Below are 24,003 nucleotides of genomic sequence, written 5' to 3'. Positions count from 1 at the left end.
GAGTCCAATGAGAGTGTCCTTTTAAGTGACAAAAAGGAGATGACAGATACACAGAGAGGACAAAGCCCTGTGTAGACAGAGGCAGAAATATGAGGGCAGCCACCAGTCAAGGAACCCAAAGGATTTCCAGCAGCCTCCTGAAGGCAGGAGAGAGGCTTGGGATAGATTCTCCTCAGAACCTCCAGGAGGAACTAACCATGCTGACTCCTTAATTTCAGACTTGTGGTCTCCAGACATGTGAGAGTATAAATTTGTATTTTACCAGCAGTCTGTGGTAATTTGTTATGGTAGACCATGGAAACTAATTCAATGAGGCAAAAGTGTATGCTCCCTAGGAAAATGAAAGTTTAGGGATAGTTAACTTGTCTATCCAAGATATGCAAATATTTATACACATTTTTAGGCTGCAATACAGATAGCAATTTATGTATTGGACCCAAGTAAAATTGAAATAAATGTAAGAGTTGATATGGGATAAAATTAGGATAGACAATGAAGGATTATATTTTAAAAATTGTTAGACATTACACTAAACTCTGAAAAAAAAAAAGTAAAGAAGTAACGTATCTGAGAAGAGACAGTAAGGAACAAGCTATTCTTCCCTGAAAATGTTCAGTTCAGCATGCAATGGTTAAAATAATTTAAACAAACATCAGGCCTGGGAGGTAAATGGTGCTCTCTCTCATCTAATAGCTGGAAATTTCTTATCACACACATAAGGAGAATGAAAATACAGCTTCACTTTCCAAATGGTTTGCAAAGTATTTCTTTTAGAGTTAATTTTTGTAATTTCCAAACACTTTATTTAACTGAGTACTATATCATTTATATATTTATTTCACTTTATAAATTTATGTCACACATTTGTTAGGTATGACAAATGACTTCATTCAATAAAGTCAGATAATATAGTTTATAAGTTATCTCCATACTTGATTTGTTTTGGTTTCCTTTGACACATTATCAGATTTACTATTTGGTGAATTATAACTATATCTAATCTGATATCCAACAAATATATTTGCAATATACATTTATTAAAATTTGTAGTTACTAAAAATGCTTACACATTGTAAAAAAGTTAAATTGAAAGTGTAATGTAAAAAGTAAAATTATTTTATCTGATTGACTACTCAGGCTTTGAAAATAATTTTTGAGTAATGAAATATGTAAACTCTACTTAGATCATCTCTTCTTCACCCTACTGGTTGATGGAGGAATTCTCACGCTAGGGTTACAGGTTTGGCAGAACACATGACACCCAACACTGGACAGGTGAGAGTGACAGCAGTTTATTAGTCACATGTACTCAGTCTGTGGGTGTAGGACACACACACCATGCAGGAATACACAGGGGTGACACTGGGGGATAGAGTGGACAGCCAGGGGCTGGAGGAGCTCAGCTTTGTTGTAACAAGAGCACGGGACAGCCCTTGCTTCCCTGGGAGGATGACTGCCTTGACTGGGTAATTCTGTGGACTTTCAGTGACACGAACCTCGCTATTCAGAGACAAGCACACTGACTGGTTCTCAGGATAAGGAAAGTTGTTTCTCTAGGGGACCATGTGTGCTGGAGCAGAAAGGAAAAGGGAACTTGCATTTTGACCCTGTGAGGCCTTCCCAATTTTGCCATATGTCAAGACACCATATAATATTGAACATTATCGGGTCTCAAACTACAGCAGTGTATACTCTGTAAGTTTGAATCTCACTCAGTAACACTGGAATAAACCTGAAATTCATCTTTATAATTTTTCCAAATAAAACTTTCTTAAAATTAACTTCCTCACTGACTCCTTTACCTGTTTGTTTTTAAGACTGTAGATGACAGGATTCAGGAATGGAGGAACTATGGTATAAAATGCAGAGGTATTCATGCCTTGAGTGGTTTCTGAGTTTACTGAAGGCTTTAGGGTCATATAGCTCCCAGAGCTGAGGGAGACATTCACCACGAGGATGTGAGGGACACAGGTGGGAAAGGCCTTTCCTCGCTCTCTTCTGGTAGGAAATTTCAGTGCAGTTAAAAATATATGAATATGAGACATTGTAATTAAGAGAAAGGAGCCTCCAGCCAACACCATGACAGAGACAAGGATTACAATCTCATTGATGAAGGTGTCAGAGCATGAAAGCCTCAGCAGAGAGGGGGCATCACAGAAGAACTGACGGACCATGTTGGACTGACAGAAGGACAGCCGGAATGTGCTCCCAGTGTGGCATCCTGAGTAGGCCACACCACTCAGTACCAAGACCAGTGTCATCTGGACACAGACCCGAGGGCTCATTATTCTAGGGTAATGGAGGGGCTGGCAGATGGCCACATAGCGGTCCCAGGCCATCATGGTGAGGAACATCACCTCCACATATGCACAGTAAAGCCACTGAAATGGCCCTGTTATCAGAGAGAGAGTTGACACAGGCATTGGGGACAGTGACAGAAATGTAGCACATGTCTAAGATGGACAGATTCCTGAGGAAAAAGTACATGGGTGTGTGAAGGTTCTGGTCGATGGTAGTGGCAGTAACAATGAGAAGATTCCCTAAGAGGGTGGCCAAGTACATCACTAGGAATAACACGGCATAAAGGAACCTCAGCTTCCACCTGTCGGAAAAACCCTCCAAGAGAAACTCAGTCACCACAGTGGAATTGGTCATTTTCTAGAAATTCTGACTGACCTGGGAAGCAAAAGGGATAAAGCCATGAAATTCAATAAGAATATAAATGATTTAACTTTAAATCCTTGAAGTCATTCCTTTCTGTATTACACAACTGTCCCTTTTTTCATGTGTATGATTAGTCCACTATTTGTTCTTCAAAAACACAACCAACTTAGATGTTAGGTATGACAAATCCTTAGGATGCAATTTCCAAATGAAGAACAAAATGTGGTGAAGTTTTAAATAAAAGAAGTACTAAATAGAAATGAAAGATACATAAATGGCTTTATAGAGAAGACTGAATATTCCACAATTCCAGAAATTTTCAAAGGGACCATTCAAATTGCTTTCCTCTGAGAATAAGGGAGTCAGTTGGAAGGGTAAAGGAGTTATATTTTTCATATTGTGGCTTTTCAACTTTTAATGTAAATGTACACTGTATCTCTCCAAAAATTAACAACATACAATTGCAATATGGGACACAGAGCCATGGACACATGCCATCTGGGCCTGTCCTTCAGGGATGGCACCCCCTGCTGCTGCCCACTTTCTGCCCAGGCCCAAAATTGCTCCATGGGCCAAAAGTAGATGTAGGTGCATCCTGCTTGGAGTGGCTGGATCCTCGGAATGACCTGGTATTCCTGGGGCCAGAGGGAAGGAGCAGATGGAGAGGAGGCCTGGGTGGCCTTGCTGGGCATGCCAGGGGCTGCTGCTGGGGTCTGGGTCTTTGCTCGTGGTGGGTCCTCTCCTACCCTGCCATCTCATCCAAGACCCCCAGTTCTCAGCACAGGATTCTCACAGCCCCTTCTGAAAAAGGTCCTAGATGTCACCTCCTTCCCAATACCCTGTGGCAGATCTACCTCATCTCCATGAATTGAATCTCTACAAATGCTGAAAGCAAATGGTGTGATGGAATGTCCAGCCCTGGTGGGTTTCTGACATCCAGCCCCCTCCTACCCACACCCCACCCTGCAATGGTGCTCCCAGCTCTTCACCTTCAATGTTATTTCTTAATTGATTAATCTCCCCTGAAAGACAGACAGCCCATTTCCATCAGAAGAGGCCCCCCAGGCCCTGGCCAGCCCCCATCACCCCTCTACTCCTGTTGAACACTCTATAATCTGTCAGCATCAAATGGCTGATCTCTACCATCTTTCTATCTCCTGATAAACTGTGTTCTCAGCTGTAACTCTCAAAGTTTGCATATAAATGTTAGTTCATATTAGCGAGACCATACAGTACTGATCTGTTTCAAGCTAATTTCACTCAACATAACATCCTCAAGCTTCATCCATATTGCTATATGCTCTGTGACTTTATTCTCTCTTACAGCTGCATAATATTCCATCATATGTATATACCAAAGTTCATTTATCTACTCTGTTGATGGACATTTGGGCTGTTTCCATATCTTCACAATTGTGAATAATGACACCATAAACATTGGTTTACAAATGTCCATTCATGCCCTAGCTTTCAGTTCCTCTGAGTATATACCTAGTAAGTGGAATGTGGATCATATGGCAATTCTATATGCAGCTTCCTAAGAAAAGGTCGCACCATTCTACATTCCCATCAACAGTGTATATATATGCCACTTTCTCCACATCCTCTCCAGTATTTATAATTTTCTGTTTTTTTTTTTTTTTAATAATGGTCATTCTAGTAGGTGTGAGATGATATGTCATTGTTTTGATTTGCATTTCCCTAAGAGCCAGTAAAGTTGAGCATCTTTTCACATGTTTTTGAGTCATTTGTATGTCCTCTTCATAAAAGTGTCTGTCTATGTTTTTTGCACATTTTTTATTGGGTGTTTGTCTTTTTGTTATTGAGTTGTAGGATCTCTTTATATATTCTGGATATTAAACCCTTATTTGATATGTGGCTTCCAAGTACTGTCTCCCATTGTGTAGGCAGACTTTTACTTTTCTGACAAAGAACTCTGATGCACAAAAGTGTTTAATTTTGAGGAGGTACCATTTACATTTTTCTTTTTCATTGCTCACACATTGGGTGTAAATTCTATGAAGCTATCTCCTATCAGAAGATCTTTAAGACATTTCTCTACATTTTCTTCTAAAAGTTTTATTGTCTTAGCTCTAATGTTTAGGTCTTTGATCCATTTCAAGTTAATTTTTGTATAAGTATTGAGATAAGACTCCTCTTTCATTCTTTTGGATATGGATATACAGTTCTCCAAACACAATTATTGATGAGGCTGCTCTGTCCCAGTTGTGTTTGTTTGACTGCCTAATCACAGATCAACTGTCCATAAATGAGAGGGTGTATTTTTGAACACTCAATTCAATTCCATTGGTCGGTATATCTCTCTTTATGCCAGTATCATGCTGTTTTGATATCTGTAGTTTTGTAATATGCTTTAAAGTCAGTGTGCCGGTTTGAGTGTATTGTGTCCCCCAAATGCCATTATCTTTGTAGTCTTGTGTGGGGCAGAAGTTTTGGTGCTGGTTGGATTTGCTTGGAGTGTGCCCCACCCAGCTGTGGGAGATAATTCTGATGAGATGTTCCCATGGAGGCTTGGCCCCACCCATTCGGGGTGGGCCTTGATCGGTGGAGCTATATAAATGAGCTGACTCAAAGAGGAAAGAGAGTGCAGCTGGGAGTGATGTTTTGAAGAGAAGCAAGCTTGCTAGAAAGGAACGTCCTGGGAGAAAGCCGTTTTGAGGCCGGAGCTTTGGAGCAGATGCCAGCTGCCTTCCTAGCTGACAGAGGTTTTCCGGAGGCCATTGGCCGTCCTCCGGTGAGGGTACCCGATTGCTGATGTGTTGCCTTGGATGCTTTGTGGCCTTAGGACTGTAATTGTTTAGTGAAATAAATCCCCGTTTTATAAAAGCCAATCCATCTCTGGTGTTTTGCATTCTGCAGCATTAGCAAACTAAGACAGATTTTGGTACTAGAGAAGTGGGGTGCTTTTGCTGCTGAGTCTGCAAATACCAAACATGTTGGAACGGCTTTTTAAGTGGATAAGGGGAAGATTCTGGAAGAATTGTGAGGAGCGTGATAGAAAAGGCCAAAACTGCTTTAAAGAGACTGTTTGTGGAAATATGGACTCTAAAGATACTTCTGATGAGGACTTGAGCAGAAATGATGAATGTGTTGTTGCAAACTGGAAGAAAGGTGATCCTTGTTTTAAAGTGGCACAAAATTTGGCAAAAGTGAGTCCTGGTGTCAGATGGAAGGAAGAATTTAAAAGTGACAACCTGGAATACTTAGCTGAGGAGATCTCCAGACTATCTGTGGAGGATATACCCTGGCTTCTCCTTGCAGCTTATAGTAAAATGCGAGTGGAGAGAGATAAACTTAGAACTGAACTCTTGGGTTCAAAGAAACCAGAAGCTGATGGCTTAGAAAATTACGAGCTTCCAGGGGGTGGAATCCCAGAGGCTACAGCCCAACGTGAGGATGTAACCAAACACAAAACCCAGCCGCCATTTCAGTACAAGCCAAGATTGGAGATGGAATTATCCAGAAAGGATTTGTGGAAAGTCCTATTGTCTGATGGCTTTGACCCCTGTGTGCTTCATGCAAAGCCAACAGAATTTTTGCGAGATCTTTATAGACAGAGCCATTGCCGGTCTGGACTGGAGGAGACAGACAAGGAAAAAATTAAAGGAAAAATTTCTTCAAAGACAGAGCCGTGGAGGTTGAGGTCTGGAGTCAGGAGGTCTAGGGCTGAGAGAGCAGAGCAGCCCACACGCAGGGAAAGGGTGAGTTTGCCCTGGAGGTCGAGGGCGGGCCTTCCACCTCGTTGCTCAGGAAATGTCCTGCCACCCCAAGCCCCAAAGAGGGTGGAGCACATTCCCAGGGAATTGGGGAGAGCCTGGCTGCCACCACGCTGTTCTGAAGGGGTTGAGCGTGTGCCCCGGAGATGGAAGGGAATCCGGGAGCTGCCCCGATGTTTGAGGAGGGTGGGGCCGAGAAGGTGGTCTCCCCAATGTGTGGATATATTGGAGCACTCACCTAAGTGTTTGGAGAGGAAAGGGCTGCCGAAAAGGCCCTTAGGAAGGGTTAGGCTCCCGCTCTCTCAAGCCCCAAGGATGCAACATTGTTCTGTAAATGACTCTCGGACTTTGAAATCTAATGGACTTTGTCCTGTGGGTTTTAGGAACTGTTTTGCTCCTGTTAACCCTGTTTTCCTTACTGTTTCTCCTTATGGCAATGGAAATGTTTATCCTATGAATGTCTCTCCTTTGTATATTGGAAGCACATAACTTGTTCTAGGTTCACAGATCCACAGCTAAAGGAAAATTATGCCTTAGGACTGACCACGTCTAAATTGATTTTGATGGGATTTTGTACTTAACTTTTGTTACTGAAATGATTTAAGTTTTTGTGATATTGTGATGAAATGAATGTATATTGTATTTGGAAAGATAATGTCATTTTGGGTTCCAGGGGGTGGAATGTGCCGGTTTGAGTGTATTGTGTCCCCCAAATGCCATTATCTTTGTAGTCTTGTGTGGGGCAGAAGTTTTGGTGCTGGTTGGATTTGCTTGGAGTGTGCCCCACCCAGCTGTGGGAGATAATTCTGATGAGATGTTCCCATGGAGGCTTGGCCCCACCCATTCGGGGTGGGCCTTGATCGGTGGAGCTATATAAATGAGCTGACTCAAAGAGGAAAGAGAGTGCAGCTGGGAGTGATGTTTTGAAGAGAAGCAAGCTTGCTAGAAAGGAACGTCCTGGGAGAAAGCCGTTTTGAGGCCGGAGCTTTGGAGCAGATGCCAGCTGCCTTCCTAGCTGACAGAGGTTTTCCGGAGGCCATTGGCCGTCCTCCGGTGAGGGTACCCGATTGCTGATGTGTTGCCTTGGATGCTTTGTGGCCTTAGGACTGTAATTGTTTAGTGAAATAAATCCCCGTTTTATAAAAGCCAATCCATCTCTGGTGTTTTGCATTCTGCAGCATTAGCAAACTAAGACAGTCAGGTAGTGTGATACCTTCCACTTCATTCCTGTTTCTCAAGATATATTTGGCTATTTGGGGGCCTCTGCCCTTCCAAATAAATTTGGTTATTGTTTTCTATTTCTGCAAAGTAAGTTGGTGGGATTTTAATTGGTATTGCATGGAAGCTTTAAATCAATTTAGGCAGACTTGACAATTTAACTATATTTATGTTTGGTCTTCCCAGCCATGATTTTTGTGTGTTGATCTTGTAGCCTGCCACTTCGTTGTATTCATTGATTAGCTGTAGTAGCTTTGCTGTAAATATTTCAGGATTTTCTCCATAGAGGTTCATGTTATGTGCAAAACAGTCAAAGGTTTACTTCTTTCTCTAACATTTGGATGCCTTTTTTCTTGCGTAAAATATCTAGTTAGAAATTCCAGCACAGTGGTGAGTAGCAGTGGTGACACTGGGCATCCTTGTCTGGTTCCTGATCTTAGAGGGAATGTGTTTAGTCTTTCCCAATGAGTATTTTAGCTGTAGGTTTTTCATATATTGCCTTTTTCATATTGAGAAAGTTACATTGTATTCCAATCTATTTGTGTGTTTTCTTCAAGAAAGGATGTTGAACTTTGTCAGTGGCTTTTATGCATCAATTGTGATGGTCATGTAATTCTTCTGCTTTGACTTATTGATGTGCTATATTACATTAATTGATTTTCTTGTGTTGAACCAGCCTTGCATACTTGGAATATATCCAACCTGATGATGTTGTATAATTCTTTTAATGTGCTGCTGGATTCAGTTTGCAAGTAAGAAGGAATGAGGTCCTTAAGCATGTGACAACATGGATGAACATTGAGGACATAATGCTGAATGAAATAAGTCAGACAGAAAAGGATAGATATTGTATATTATCACTAATATGAACTCCCTGGATAATATAAAATCAGTCCATTAAAATGTAGACTATAGGAGAACTAGAACTAGACAGAAACTAGAGAAGAGAAAATGATTACCTAACTTGTACAGACCTTTTAATGAGATTGAACTTAAAGGTATGGAAATAGGGGTGATGATAGTTCATTAATGGGATTATACATTTCAATGCCATATTGATGGTGAACATGATAGAAAAGGGTTGCTTAAAGGCATCTTTCACAGATTAGGACTATAAGTAGAAATGAGTTCTTGCATTATCTACTTCTAAGGTATGACACTGATACAAAGAGTTAACAACAGAGTTGTATTTGGGAAAAAATCTACAAGTTGTATATCTATGAATTCTATGTAATAGGAATATCTTACTGGTACTATACTAATATTAGAGATAAATAATTGGGAAGTGATAAGAGATTTGGAGAGTTTGTGGAGATGGGCTGAGAGCAAGCTTCACCAGCTAAATCTTGACTGACAGGTGGCCCTGCAATACAGGTGTGGAAAAATCCATTCAAAGCAACTATGGTCCTTTTGATCAAAGACTAATTTACAGGAATTTTAGGAAGCTGAATAACTCTTATAACTTAAGGACAGAGGCATTAGCAGGGTTGTAAGAGAGACAATCATATTATAAATGACTTTTAATCTCTTTTCATATTGTAGAAGATGATGTAATACATGGAATTGCTAAACCAAAACAGAGTTAAAATGATCATTACACAGCAAACACACATGAAACCAGTTATGTAATGGCCACCCAAAATAAGAATTAAATATTGCCAGCACTCCCCCACCATCTTGTGGCTCTTCCCAATTACCACATACTGCTCACAATGAAGATAATCCTTACTCTGAATTTTATAACTTTTATTTTGAACATACACACAAGAAAGTTATAAAATTATAACAGTTTCCATGTATCACTCACCCACCTCCCCCTGACATTAGCCTTTTGCATATCCATAATATAATTATCTGAACCAGGAAATAAACATTTCATGTGGACTGTATCTGTTTCAGAATCCCATCCCAGGATCTCCAAAATACCTTTAGTTATTATTTCTGCTTAGTCTTCTTCAGTCTGTAACAGTTCCCAAGTTGGATCTTGACACCTTTGAAGAGTACCCATCTGTTACTATTGCCAAATGAATTAGATGATAATCATTTCCTTGGTTTTTAATTGCATTACCAGAAAAATATATAGCCATAAATATTATAACTTAATTTGTACTGTTTGCCTAAAGTGATATTTAAAGTAGTGCCATACGTACTCTTAAGTGTTTATATAGAATTTTGAGAGGAGTCTGATTTCTGCAGTGAGAGGAACTCATATTAGTGCATGTGTCCACACATATACATATGTACTCACAACAATAACTGCTACAAAAGGGATTCTGTCCACAGTCCAAAATACAAGTACTCAGTGATAGATAAAATGACCTCTGAACTCCAAGTTGGAGACTAGTAGACAACCTAAGTAAAACTAATCTTGTAACATGCTGACAAATGATGGTATCACAAATATCAGTAGCTTTCATATCCTTCAAGACAAATGGAAAAAAACAGATTAAAAGATTTTTTAAAAATCCACCAAAATGTATTATTTTATATAATCTATTACTATCTGTCCCTTGAGCAATTCAAAATGATCTCCAGAGTTCCTACCATTGAGGAGCATGAGACTGACAATGAATGGAGCTTAATCTGACTTACTTGAGAACCAGAGTTGTTGACAAGATCCAATGAGACGGTTGCCACCCATGCTTGCTCACCAGGAGAGCAGTGAAGGGTGAGCCAGAATGCAATCTTACTTGGAAGGATATTATCTTTTTGTATGTATGTTGTATTTCACAATAAGGAAATAACTGAAACTATAGAAGTGTAACCCATAATATTCTTTGAAATTTACTCTCTAATTACTTGTTAAATTGCATCTGGAAAGTTATCACCGCTATGTATATATTTTGTATTCTACAAAAAAAATATGGAAAAAAGGTCTGTGAGGTATAAAGGCACACCATGTGACTCAGTGAGGTCTGATCACATACTCAGATGAGCAGATACATGTGAAGAAGATGTACTGAATCACCACTTAGATAACAATGTTAGAAGTCAGGATCTTGGTTACTTTTTGTGATTGAAAGAGACATGAGAGACTTTTTTGATTGGTGGTAATTGTCACTTTCTTGGCACTGATAGAAAACAAATGAGTGTGCTTACTTTGTGTTAATTTATTGATATGTATGACCAACATTTGTGGACTGTATGTATTTTATATTTCAGTTAAAATTTCATATAAAATACATACATATTTTGATATTTGATAGCTAAGTAAATACTCTTGCATAATTAAAAATCTTAATCAACTGTGTATGTGTGTGTCAACAGAAAAACAGTAAGTATCATGTCTGGGTCCATTGGGTGAAAACCAGTGTGGGTGAGGGGTAAAATGATCAAGAAGCAGAGTTAGAGAAGACAGCGTAAGTTATTCCCTAGAACCTATTCTCTCTCTCTTCTTAAATTGTATATAGGCTAATATTTTCTGATTCCATGAATGTTCAAATTACAAAAATTAATCTGTTGTCCCCTGCAAAACATTTGGCTCTGTGACACTGTTCTTTGTTACTTTCTAATTCCACCTTTCTGGGAATATGTAACATGTTAGAAGGAGTTCAAACAGCTGTCATTCACCATTTAGATGAATCCTTGTTCTGCAAATGGCAAAGAAGGGAGACAGAGGAGCTTAATATTAATTGATAATCTGAACCAATTCAGGGGAAGCAATTGATAAGAGGTGACTGTGCAAGTCTCAGCCCTTCAGTAAGTCGTAAAAACCTAAGGAAACCCTTATCTTTACAAATGTTGGGAATCAATGGATTTTAAACCACTTACTGAGACATAGTTACTGTGATATTTGTATTCTAACAGGAATAGAAAATATTTTTGAATCCCTGAAGCTACTTTTTAATAACCAGTCTAGGCATTGGTTGAGGTGAGTGTTTTATGAAAGCATTCGAAACAGTTGATTTAAGTGACTGCAACTTTTTTCACATAGAACATTTTTTATGAGGTTTATAGGAAATTCTAAAGGAGGCCATTTACACATGAAAGTCCAGATTAGTTAGTTCTGTGCCCCAATTTCTTTTCCTGCATTTGGAAATATGTACAAAAGAAAAGCATGTTGGTATGTTTAATCTCAGCAGATATCACATTGCAATGATACACTTAACAGACACTGTAATCATTGTCATAGTCAATTTGATTTTGTAGGTACACATTTGATGGAGTATATGTCCATATACAAGAACTTTTTAAACACATAGAAAGCTTCTTTCAAGGGTCAATATTGCAAGAAACACATGACAGAGCTACAAAAATAGAAAATAACAACTAACCTGGAGTTTCTTACATTGTTGAAAAGTATAAATCATTTAATTACATTAAAAAAATAAATACAGAGAGCACACTAGTTGTAGATGATAAAATCAATATATGATAAATTGCACTTTCTAGATCATTCAACAAAAACAATTAATATAATTTATTGAACATCAGGTATTATACAAGGGGCTAGAATATGGAACAGTGGGAAAAAAACAGCTCTTTTCTTCACATGGCTTAAAATATTGTAGGGTTATATATAAATATAATATGAATGGTAATAGATTATTTCTTCAAGCAGAGGAAAATTAATACAAGACCTGGGCTTTAGATCTTAGAGGGATGGAAGAGCAAAAAGGAAGCTGAGATAACTCACAGTTAATAAAGCAAATAACTTCCTGTCTTCAGGCTCAGGGAATCAATGGGAAGAAATGTGGTAACTAGAACTCTTCTTTTCTCTCTCCTTTCATTCTCTTTCCGCTTCTTATTGGCAGAATTTTATAGGAAACCAGCTGGTAATGGGATTAGTGTAATGAAGTTTGTGAACACAGTCCCAGCTTCAAATAGCAGAATAAACAGAGGTAGATGTCAAGCTGAGATTCCATAGATAAATTACTGGCACAAATATGACTACCCAAATGTGTTCCCTTCCACTCCCCTCCATGCTACTCACATACATACATATTCTGATGGTTTGAAGCTGGTGGTACCCCAGATGAGATCATGTTATTAAAGCTAATCCTTTCCTGGTGAGTGTAGACCTCTTGTGGGTGGGAATTTAGATTAGGTGATTTCAGTTGAGGCATGCCCCAGGTAGGTCTTAATCCTCTTACTAGAGTGCTATATAAGAGGTGAATTTCAGATAGAAGCACACAGAGAAGCTGAGAGGGAAAAGCCAGAGAAGTTAAGAAAAAAGAAACCATGGAAACAGAGAGAAAGCCACTGAAGTTAGAAGCAAAAAAAGCCAGGAGGGAAGGGAGAGATCAGCAGATATCACCATGTATTTAAAGGATTGGGGTAGTCAGTTCTCAGGGAGAAAGCATTGCTTGTTGAAGCCTTGATTTGGAAATTTTCATGACCTCAAAACTGTAAACTTTTAAGTTATTAAATCCCCATTGTGAAAGTCAACCCATTTCTGGTATATTGCCTTTCATCAGCTTTAGCAAACTAAAATACACACACACATCTCCTCCCATTATCACAATAAAATTATAGCTATAGCATTTTGTTAAAAATTTTGATCATGTTTGCATTATTAAGGTGCTATAAATAGTCACAACTCAGTCAATAGTAACAGTTTAATTAAATTTCCTTTAAGAAGCAATTTTTTTTATTGTTGTTTTCCTGGAATTAAACATGTATTAGGTTTATTTGTTCTTTAAATATTGTTTGTCAACCATAAGAATAAGTTTCCATTCAATAATTATCCTCTCAGTATTGCAAATACTTCAGGAATCCTTTCCATTTTTTCTTCATAAGCCACCCTCCTGCAGCCTCTGTCCTCCTGCTCCCATCCAGACTGTTTGCCTTCTGGCTCAGCTGCAGAAAATTCCTCCTGGGATGTGCCTTCACTGTCATCTCTCCTTTTTCCTGCCTTGGATGCCCTGTTACCTGGATTCCATGCCTTCCTCTTTCTTGGTTTACTTTTTCATTTATCTGGAACATATCCTTCAATAGATTCTTAAATGACATATTTTGGAGGAAAATTATGAGATTTTGCCTGTTGGAAAAGAAATTTATTTTATCCTCTCAAATGGTAGATGTCTGGTTAATTGTAGACTTCTAGGCTGAAAATCATTTTCCCTAATGATAAAGGAGGCATTGCTCCATTGTCTCCTAAATTTCAGTATGGCTGCTGGGAACCTGGATGCTATTTCAATTGTAAACATTTTGTGTGTAAACTCCTCCCATTCTGGAAGTTTCTAAACTCTTCTTTCATACCTGTTGTTTTAAAATTTTCTGATGATATATTTTGATATGGATTCCTTTCATTAGTTGTGGTGAGCACATGAGGGGCCTTTCAATCTTGTAACTCAAGTCTTTTAATTACAGAATATTTTCCTGAAAGATTTCTTTAATATTTACAGGTCTTCCTTTTTCTCTTTCTTTTTCTTCTTCAAATCCTATCGCTTGGAACTTGGCTTTCCTAGACTGAAATTCAAACTTTATTACCCTTTCTACCCTTACCCTCATTTTGATATTTTGTTTTACTTTATGGTTTCTACTTTTTTTAAAAAAAAAATTCCTCTAATGTCCTTTTATAGCATACTGTGCTAGTTTAATATCTGTTCTTAGGTTCTTGTCTCTCTGAAGAGATGAATTACAGTTCTGTTGTTTTTAAGGAATCCTTTTGTTCCTTACATTCTATGTCTTCCCCTATTTTCTTCTGTGAATTTGTTTTGGATTTTGTCTCTTTGTTTAGGTGTTGTCTTGTATTTTAGAAAATTTCCTCAAAATCTGAGGATGCTTGACTTTCTGGTGATGGAAGGACTATAGTCATAAGCATCTCTAGTGACTAGTAGGCATCACAGAACTATAACCTTATAGGTTCAATCATTTGAGGACCCCAGATTATTGGCATCCTTAGGTATTCCTTTGGGATGGTCTCCTTCCTTGCACTGGAGACTGTCTTGGGGGTGGGAGGATAAGACTGGCTGCCAGGACTCTAAGAGCCAAAGTAGGGGAATAGGACTAAGGGGTGGGGTCTCAGAATTCAATGTGTATGACTTCCCATTCTGACCAAGGCTACCTTTACTTCCCTTAAGCTTGACTAAACTTTAGACAGTTTTTTTCCCTCTCTCCTGGTCCCTGACCTCTATCTCACCCCAGCCCTTACATTACCTAGGTGCCAAGGTGCTCTTAACTGGGTATTTCCTTACCTACCTCTTCCCTTCTCCGGGCCCTTTGGACTCCTAGAAGTCTCTAAATACCTCAAATCCAAGTGGTCCTGAATGTAAACTCAATAAATGACTCACTCATTCCGGTGGTCAACTCCCCTTCCTATATTGCAGTAATTTTACACTAACACACCTCCAACCCTTAAAAAGCTTGTCACCCTTTGTTTCATTGGGGTTGACTTCTACTCTTTCATCTCTACCATCTTAGCTATGAATAAAGGCATTCTTGCCTGTTGTGCACTGCATTGCAGTCTTTATCTTTATCAAACTCCACTGCTATCCTAAATTTCCCAGGTCTAGGGGCTTTCTTGAGTTCAGCATCTCCTGAAAGTAAAGTTCTATTGTTGTGACTGGTAGGGAGACGCAGTTGCCTAGCTGCAAGAAGTGAATAAGAATATCTGGGGTCTAAGCTTTTCTATTCAGACTTTCAGCCAAGAGACACAGAAAAAGACACACACTTATCTTCCCCTTCAGTGGGCAAGCTAGTAGTCCAATTTGTAGCATTTCCTGCAGTTCTTTTCCCCTGAAGTTTTCTTAGACATCTCCAAAAGCACCCTATCCATACACCTGCTTTGGAAAAGGAACTACAACTGAACCCCAGTTGCACAAGTAAGCATAACCTCTTCCCTCCAATCTCTAAAAGACATCAATAGCTGATTCACTATTATATGCCCCAGGGAAAGGTATTACACAGTTCACTGATACCCACTTCTGTTCCACTTTTGGAAACATATGGAAGACTGCAAAATTCTGCCCACTTAAAGTTAGAAATGGCTCTCAGTCTTGCTTCAACACAAGAAATGTAAGAGGAAGTGGCATTTGTAACTTCCAAGAAAGAAGCGTTTAGTTTTCAGGTTTGCTTGGCTCTCCAGTCCTGTCTTCCCCTGACATAACACATGTATCCTAAAGGACAAAGATGCTTGAACACCAAACTCATAAGTAGAAGATGTCTGCCTCAAAGAATCACAGGTGTCTGGATTCGACTTTGTATGTGCAAGAAACAAAGCATTAAAGTAATGAGGATCTGTAGCTGTTACTACAGTACAGTTACTACAGTCCTTACTTATCCTGATTAATACATCTTTTCAAACTGTATGAGGGTTTCATATAAAGTCATGTTATTTCTATACTTTTTGCAATCAGTGTTAATCCCACATCTATGCTTTAACCAACTCTTTGTAATGACATCTGCTAATTACCCCCAAAGTCTATGATAAATCGGAGAATGAATATGACTTACAATCTTGTAAGTATGTGATACGTTTGATACTTCTCACCACAAGGATCTACAAAAATTTCAGTAAATCTTAATTTAAATGTCCAACTTTATTTATTGAGTTGAGTTACTATAACCCCTTAATATCTAGATTCTGTTTGCAACATCTCACTTGGATTTAGGTAGAGTTGGGTTTCTACAATTTCACATTGAAGGAAATAACACAGAGAATCCATAAGTTACTTAGGTTTTTTAATAAATATTTTATATGAAAATTAATATGAACTTAATTTTATATGACAGAAAAAAGTCTAAATAATTAGCATACATATAATTATATGGAGATTATATTAATTTAGATTACATTTAGAGACCTATCTGTCTCAAGGAGATTATATTAAATTTGGATTACATTTAGAGATCTGTCTCACCTCTTATTGGTTCAAATACCTCAGAAGCACATCATGTTAGTGACTTAATATTCTGAAAATTCCAGATGAAAGGAGATTACAGCACAAAACAAATACCAATGGCATCTCTTGTTTTTACCCCTGTTTTCATTCCCAAAGACAAATTAAAGGAAAAATCACATATATGGAAAGAACTTAGGGAAAATCCAGGGAAATTTCACTCCTTTCAAACATTTATTTAAAAATCTAGGACAGGCACAACTTGTAAAACTAAATGTAGGGGTGGGGCAAGATTGCAGAGTGGTGAGGTGCAGAATTTCATCTCTCTCCTAGAGCAGCTGGCAATTACCCAATAACTATGTGAAACAGTGTTTTCGGGGTCTCCAGTAACCAGTCACACATCGGATGCAAGTTTGGAATTGGAGGAAAAGCTGAGATTGCAGCAAACATTGTAATTTCCTCGGACCAGGGGTCTGGCGCCCATCCCCACCCAGACCTCACAGACTCTCTTGCTGCCAGCTCCCTGAAAGGGGAGAAAAAAAAAAATAAAAAAAACAGCAATCTGCTAAGGGCAAGAAGTAGGGCTCAACACAGCCTCAATTGCAGAATTAATTAACAAATTAATTAACTAACTTTGGGAGCTGGGGTGCTAAAGAAGGGCTGGGCTCCGAGAAGTGGGGGCACTTAAAAGTGGGCACCCATTCCCAGGCTCCAAAAAAGCCATTTTTTCCCCCTACATTTTGTCCCTTCCAGCTTCTCACTGTTCCCTTATCTTTTTGCATTTCAATAGCCCCTGGCAGGGGTGGAATTAAAGCTGTTGGAGAGTAACTATCAGACAATAGCCCAAAGTACATCTTTAAATGCTTTATTCTGACTGACAAAACTTGCAGGCTGAGGAAAGACTTTTAAAAGGGAGTCCTTTTTTTTTTTTTCTTGTTTCTCTTTTCTATTTTTTTTAAATCTAAAAGTAACTTATGTGGTTGTTTTCTATCAGAAAGCCCAGGTTGAGGGACTAGGCTGGGCTTGGGGGGAGACAGAGTACCTACACCATCTTTGAGTTCCATATTCACTTTTGAAGGTTTTCACCCCTGTCTTTAACTGGCAACTCAGGCTGACCAAGGAATCTAGCTGGAGATGCCCCAAAGAGGAGAGAGAAGAAGGGAATAGTGCCCCTGAGAGACAATTGGAGTTCTGAGGATTGGGAGAGTGGAGGGAGGTCCAGCTTAACTGGCACTCCTTCTGGGAACTCAGACCCCAGGGGCTGGAATTCAGATTCTGGCTTCAGTCAGCCATGCCCCCGCCAGGATCAGAGTCACCAGGAGAACTCTAGTCTCCATACCTCCTTACACTGGTGGGGGAGCTGCAGTCTTGCAAGTGCCACCTGCTGAACAGGAGGAGAAAAGCACCAATTCTAAAGGCCTCATAGGAGGGTCTCATTCTCTGGAAAACTCCACACCCTCCCAATGAGACCTAGGCCTCACTAGACTGGGAAAATCTGACTAGGGTTGACCATATCTGAGGAGACCCACTCACAAAAAGGCTACATAGAGGCAGAGAAAGAAACAGAAAAAACAACAGGGGTAAAATTCTGATCAACTAAATAGAACCTAAGTTAGAGGTCTAGAATAAGTTGAACTGAATAACAGAGGCCAGAGAACAAAGCCAACCAACAAGAAAACTCCTAGGTAAAAGATAGAAAACAAGCTCCAAAATAAACTAATCAAGAAAATCAGATGCCTAGACAACTTAAGATAACAAGCCATACCAGGAAACACAAAAATATGGACCAGACAAAGGAATAAACTGATTGCTCAACTGAGATACCGGAGTTGAGGCAACTAATGCTAAATAAATTCAATGAAATGAAGGAAGATATAGCAAAAGAGCTGAGGATATGAAGAAGACACTGGATGACCATAAAGAAGAGCTCATAAACTTGAAAAAAAAAATGGCAGAACTCACGGGAATGAAGGCCACAATGGAGGAGATGAAAAACAAAATGGAGGGACAAAACAGTAGATTTGAACAGGCAGAAGAAAGGATCAATGAACTGGAAGACAAGTCATTCAAATTCATACACACGAAAGAACAGATGGTGAAAAAAATGGAAAAATATGAGCAGGGTCTTAGGGAGCTGAGTGACAACATGAAATGCACAAATATACATGTTATGGGTGTCCCAGAAGGAGAAGAGAGGGGGAAAGGGGCAGAAAGAGTAATAGAAGACATATTCACTGAAAATTTCTCAACTCTTATAAAAGACAGAAAATTAGACATTCAAGAAATACAACATACCCCAAAAAGAATAGATCCCAATAGATCTACTCCAAGACACTTACTGGTCAGATTGTCCAATGTCAAAGACGAAGAGAGGATTCTGAAAGCAGCAAGAGAAAAGCGATCCATCACATACAAGGGAAGGTTGATAAGACTATGTACGGATTTCTCTGCAGAAACCATGGAGGCAAGAAGACAGTGGCATGATATATTTAAGATACTGAAAGAGAAAAACTGCCAACCAAGAATTCTACATCCAGCAAAACTTTCCTTCAAAAATGAGGGAGAGATTAAAACATTTTCAGACAAACAGACACTGAGAGAGTTTGTGAATAAGAGACCAGCACTACAAGAAATACTAAAGGGAGTGCTACAGGCTGATAGGAAAAGACAGGAGAAAGAGTTGGAGAAGAGTGCAGAAATGAAGATTATCAGGAAAGGTAAAAGGAGAGAGAGGAAAAAATAAGATATGACATATAAATTCCAAAAGACAAAATGGTAGTAGAAAGTACTGCCCTTACAGTAATAACACTAAATGTAAATGGATTGAACTCCCCAATAAAAAGACACAGACTGGCAAAACAGATTAAAAAAGAGGATCCATCTATATGTTGTCTACAAGAAACTCACTTTAGACACAAGGACAAAAATAGACTGAAAGTGAAAGGTCCGAAAAAGATATGTCATGCAAACAACAACCAGAAAAAAGCAGGAGTAGCTATATTAATTTCAGACAAATTAGACTTCAAAAGTAAAACAATTAAAAGAGACAAAGAAGGACACTCTATATTAATAAAAGGGTCAATTCATCAAGAAAACATAACAATCATAAATATTTATGCAGCAAGCCAGAATGCCCCAAAATTCATGAGGCAAACACTGGAATCACTGAAAGGAGAAATAGATACCTCTACAATAATAGTTGGAGACTTCAATACACCACTCTCATCAATGGATAGAACATCTAGACAGAGGATCACTAAAGAAGCAGAGATGTTGAATTGTCTGATAAACAAACAAGACCTTACAGACATTTATAGAACACTACATCCAACAACAGCAGGATACACTTTTTTCTCAAGTGCTCATGGAACATTCTCTAGGATAGACCACATGTTGGGTCACAAAGCAAGTCTCAACAAATTTAAAAATATTGATATTATACAAAACAATTTCTCAGACCACAATGGAATGAAGTTGGAAATAAATAAAAGGTAGAAGGTTGTAAAATTCACAAACATATGGAGGCTAAACAACACCCTCTTAGAAAACCAGCAGGTAAAGGAAGAAATTACAAGAGAAATTAGTAAATACCTCGAGGCAAATGACAATGAAAACACAACCTATCAAAACTTATGGGATGCAGCAAAGGCGGTTCTGAGAGGGAAATTTGTTGCCCTAAATGCCTATATTAAAAGAGAAGAGACAGCAAATATTGAAGAGTTAACTGTTCACCTGGAGGAATTAGAGAAAGAACAGCAAACTAACCCCAAAGCAAGCAGAAGGGAAGAAATAACAAAGATTAGAGCAGAAATAAATGCAATTGAGAACAGAAAATCAATAGAAAGAATCAACAAAACCAGAAGTTGGTTCTTTGAGAAAATCAATAAAATTGATGGACCACTGGTTAGGCTAACAAAAAAAAAAAAAAAAAAAAAAAAGAGAGAGCAGATGCAAATAAATGCAATCAGAAATGGGAAAGGAAATATAACTACTGACCCTGCAGAAATTAAGGAGATAAGGAGAAGACACTATGAGCAACTATATGCTAATAAACTAGACAACTTAGACAAAATCGACAACTTCCTAGAAAAGCATAAACAACCAACATTAACTCAAGAAGAAACAGATGACCTCAACAAACCAATCACAAGTAAAGAGTTTGAGTCAGTCATCAAATAGCTGCCAAAAAGGAAAAGCCCAGGACCAGATGGTTTCACAGGTGAATTTTACCAAGCATTCAAGAAAGAATTAGTACCAATCCTGCTCAAACTCTTCAAAAAAACTGAAGAAGAGGGAAAGCTACCTAACTCTTTCTATGAAGCCAACATCACCCTAATATCAAAACCAAAGATACTACAAAAAAAGAAAATTATAGACCAATTTCTTTAATGAATATAGGTGCAAAAATCCTCAACAAAATACTCGCAAATTGAATCCAGCAACCCATTAAAAGAATTATACACCACAACCAGATGGGATTTATTCCAGGTATGCAAGGCTGATTCAACACAAGAAGATCAACTAATGTAATACACCACATAAGTAAATCAAAGCAGAAGAACCACATGATCATATCAATTGATGCAGAAAAGACATCTGACAAAATTCAACATCCTTTCCTGATGAAAACACTTCAAAAGATAGGAATAGAAGGGAACTTTTTCAATATGATAAAGGCAATATATGAAAAACCCACAGCTAACATCATACTCAATGGGGAGAGACTGAAAGCTTTTCCTCTAAGATCAGGAACAAGTCAGGGATGCCCACTATCACCATTGTTATTCAACATTGTGCTGGAAGTGCTAGCCAGGGCAATCCGGCAAGACAAAGAAATAAAAGGTATCCAAATTGGAGAGGAAGAAGTAAAACTTTCACTATTTGCAGATGACATGATTCTATATGTAGAGGAAATCCAGAAAAATCTACAGCAAAGCTACTAGAACTAGTCAATGAATACAGCAAAGTAGCAGGCTACAAGATCAACAAGCAAAAATCTGTAGTGTTCCTATACACAAGTAATGTGCAACAAGAGGAGGAAATCAAGAAAAAAAATCCCATTTACAGTAGCAACCAAAAGAATCAAGTATTTAGGAATAAACTTAACCAAGGACACAAAAGACCTTTACATAGAAAACTATAAGAAACTGCTAAAAGGAATTGAACAAGACCTAAAAAAATGGAAGAACATACCATGTTCATGGATTGGAAGCACAAATATAGTTAAGATGGCAATTTTAACTAAACGGATTTACAGATTCAATGCAATACCAATTCAAATCCCAACAACTTACTTTACAGAAATAGGAAAACCAATAACTAAATTTATTTGGAAGGGTAAGGTGCCCCGAATAGCCAAAAATATCTTGAGAAAGAGGAACGAAGTGGGAGGTCTCACGCTACCTGACTTTGAAGCATATAACAAAGCTACAGTGCTCAAAACAGCATGGTACTGGCATAAGGAGAGATATACTGATCAATGGAATTGAATTGAGTGTTCAGAAGTAAACCCTCACATCTATGGACAACTGATCTTTGATAAGGCAGTGAAGCCGAAGCAACTGGGAAAGAGCAGCCTGTTCAATAAATGGTGTTTGGAGAACTGGATATCCATTTCCAAAAGAATGAAAGAGGATGCCTATCTCACACCTTATACAAAAATTAACTCAAAATGGATCAAAGACCTAAACATTAGCATCAAGACCATGAAACTCTTAGAAGAAAATGTCGGGCAATATCTTAAAGATCTTGTGATAGGAGGTGGTTTCTTAGACTTCACACTCAAGGCATGAGCAACCAAAGAACAAATAGACAAATGGGATCTCTTCAAAATTAAACACTTTTGTACATCAAAGGACTTTGTTAGAAAAGTAAAAAGGCAACCTACACAATGGGAGATGATATTTGGAAACCATATATCAGATAAGGGTTTAATATCATAAATATATAAAGGAATCCTGCATCTCAATAACAGAAAGACAAACAATCCAATTAAAAAATGGGCAAAAGACATGGACAGACATTTTTCTGAAGAGGAAATACAAATGGCTCAAAAATATATGAAAAAATGCTCAACTTCACTGGCTATTAAGGAAATGCAAATCAAAACCATAATGAGATATCATCTCACCCCTACCAGAATGGCCATTATACAAAAAACAGAAAATGACAAGTGCTGGAGAGGATGTGGAGAAAGAGGCACACTTATTCATTGTTGGTGGGAATGTAGAATGGTGCAACCACTCAGGAAGACAGTGTTGAGTTTCCTCAGGAAGCTAAATATAGATTTGCTGTATGACCCAGCTATTCCATTGCTAGGTGTATACTCAGAGGAACTGAAACTTAAGACACAAACAGACATTTGTAAAGCTATGTTTATTGCAGCATTATTCACAATTGCCAAGAGATGGAAACAGCCCAAACGTCCATCAACAGACGAGTGGATAAACAAACTGTGGTATATACACATGACGGAATATTATGCAGCTGTAAGCCAGAACAGAGACATGGATCATATAATAATGTGGATGAACCTTGAGGACATTATGTTGAGTGAAGTTAGCCAGAAACAAAAGGACAGATTCTGTATGGTCTCACTAATATGAACAGACATTAATGAACAAACTTTGTGAGTTAAAAGCTGACAACACAGGCGACCAGGAGATAGAAAGAGGGCAGAGATCAGCCATTTGATGCTGAAAGACTACACAATGTTTAGGATTGATTGCATAGATCCAGAAATAGCATAATATTGTGATGGTAGCACAGTACTGTAAGTACACTGAACAAAGATGACTGTGAGTAAAGCTGAAAGAGGTGGGATAGGAGAATGTATGACACCAGAGGTAAAGACAGATGGTAAAACCTGGGACTGTATAACTTGGCAAAAACTGGAGTGGCCAATGACTGTTGCTAAATATACAAATATAAAAAGGTTTTTGCATATGGGAAAGCAAATGAATGTCAACCATGTAGAGAGTTGAAAAAGGGATGATATTCAGGAAAAAACATAATCAAAGCAAACTGGAGTCTATGGTCAACAGTAACATTGTAATATACTTCCATTAAATGTAACAAAGGCAATATGCCAATGCTGAATATATATGAGATGGGGATATCCGGGAGGAACATGGGATTCTTGGTAGTGGTGTTGTTTGCTGTCCTTACTATTGTATTGTATGACGTTATTTTTCTTTTTATCTTTTTTTATGGTTATTGCTAAAAAATGTTTTTTCTTGTAGTAATTAATATGTTCAAGTGCTGATTGTGGTGATAAATGTACAACTTTATGATGATACCATGAACAACTGTACACAGTGGATAAATGTATGGTATGTGAATATAACTCTGTAAAATTGTAAGAAAATATATATATAGGAGTAAAAGTGTTGGAGAAAACACGGTGAGAGGGATGTACCTATCTACTGTTGATGAGCAGGTAGAATGGTGCAGACTTTCTGAAGGTCAGTGTGGTTGTTCCACAAAAAGTTAAGTATGTGGGGACCATAAAGTCCTGCAACCTCATTATGGGGTATGTCATTTGAAGATCAGAGGGCAGAGACATTAATGGACATTTGCAAACTGGTGTTCATGGAGGTAGT

The 24,003-nt window shown here is 38.3% G+C and overlaps 1 protein-coding gene and 1 long non-coding RNA gene across 2 annotated transcripts in view; both read right to left on the bottom strand.

Annotated features, from left to right (window-relative positions):
* Positions 1 to 24,003, bottom strand: part of LOC119506261 — a 137,343-nt gene that overhangs the window by 15,956 nt on the left and 97,384 nt on the right. The window lies entirely within an intron of this gene.
* LOC119506260 (olfactory receptor 14C36-like) lies at positions 1,746 to 2,655 on the bottom strand. The gene is given in 2 exon segments (XM_037799247.1): positions 1,746 to 2,376; positions 2,378 to 2,655. Coding segments are annotated over 2 exon segments (909 nt in total).

The sequence above is a fragment of the Choloepus didactylus genome, chromosome 11 (genome assembly GCF_015220235.1).
Source record: "Choloepus didactylus isolate mChoDid1 chromosome 11, mChoDid1.pri, whole genome shotgun sequence".
In the NCBI taxonomy this organism is placed as follows: domain Eukaryota; kingdom Metazoa; phylum Chordata; class Mammalia; order Pilosa; family Megalonychidae; genus Choloepus; species Choloepus didactylus.
Note: the sequence above shows the minus strand (reverse complement) of the source record. Positions and strands in the feature narration are given on the sequence as shown.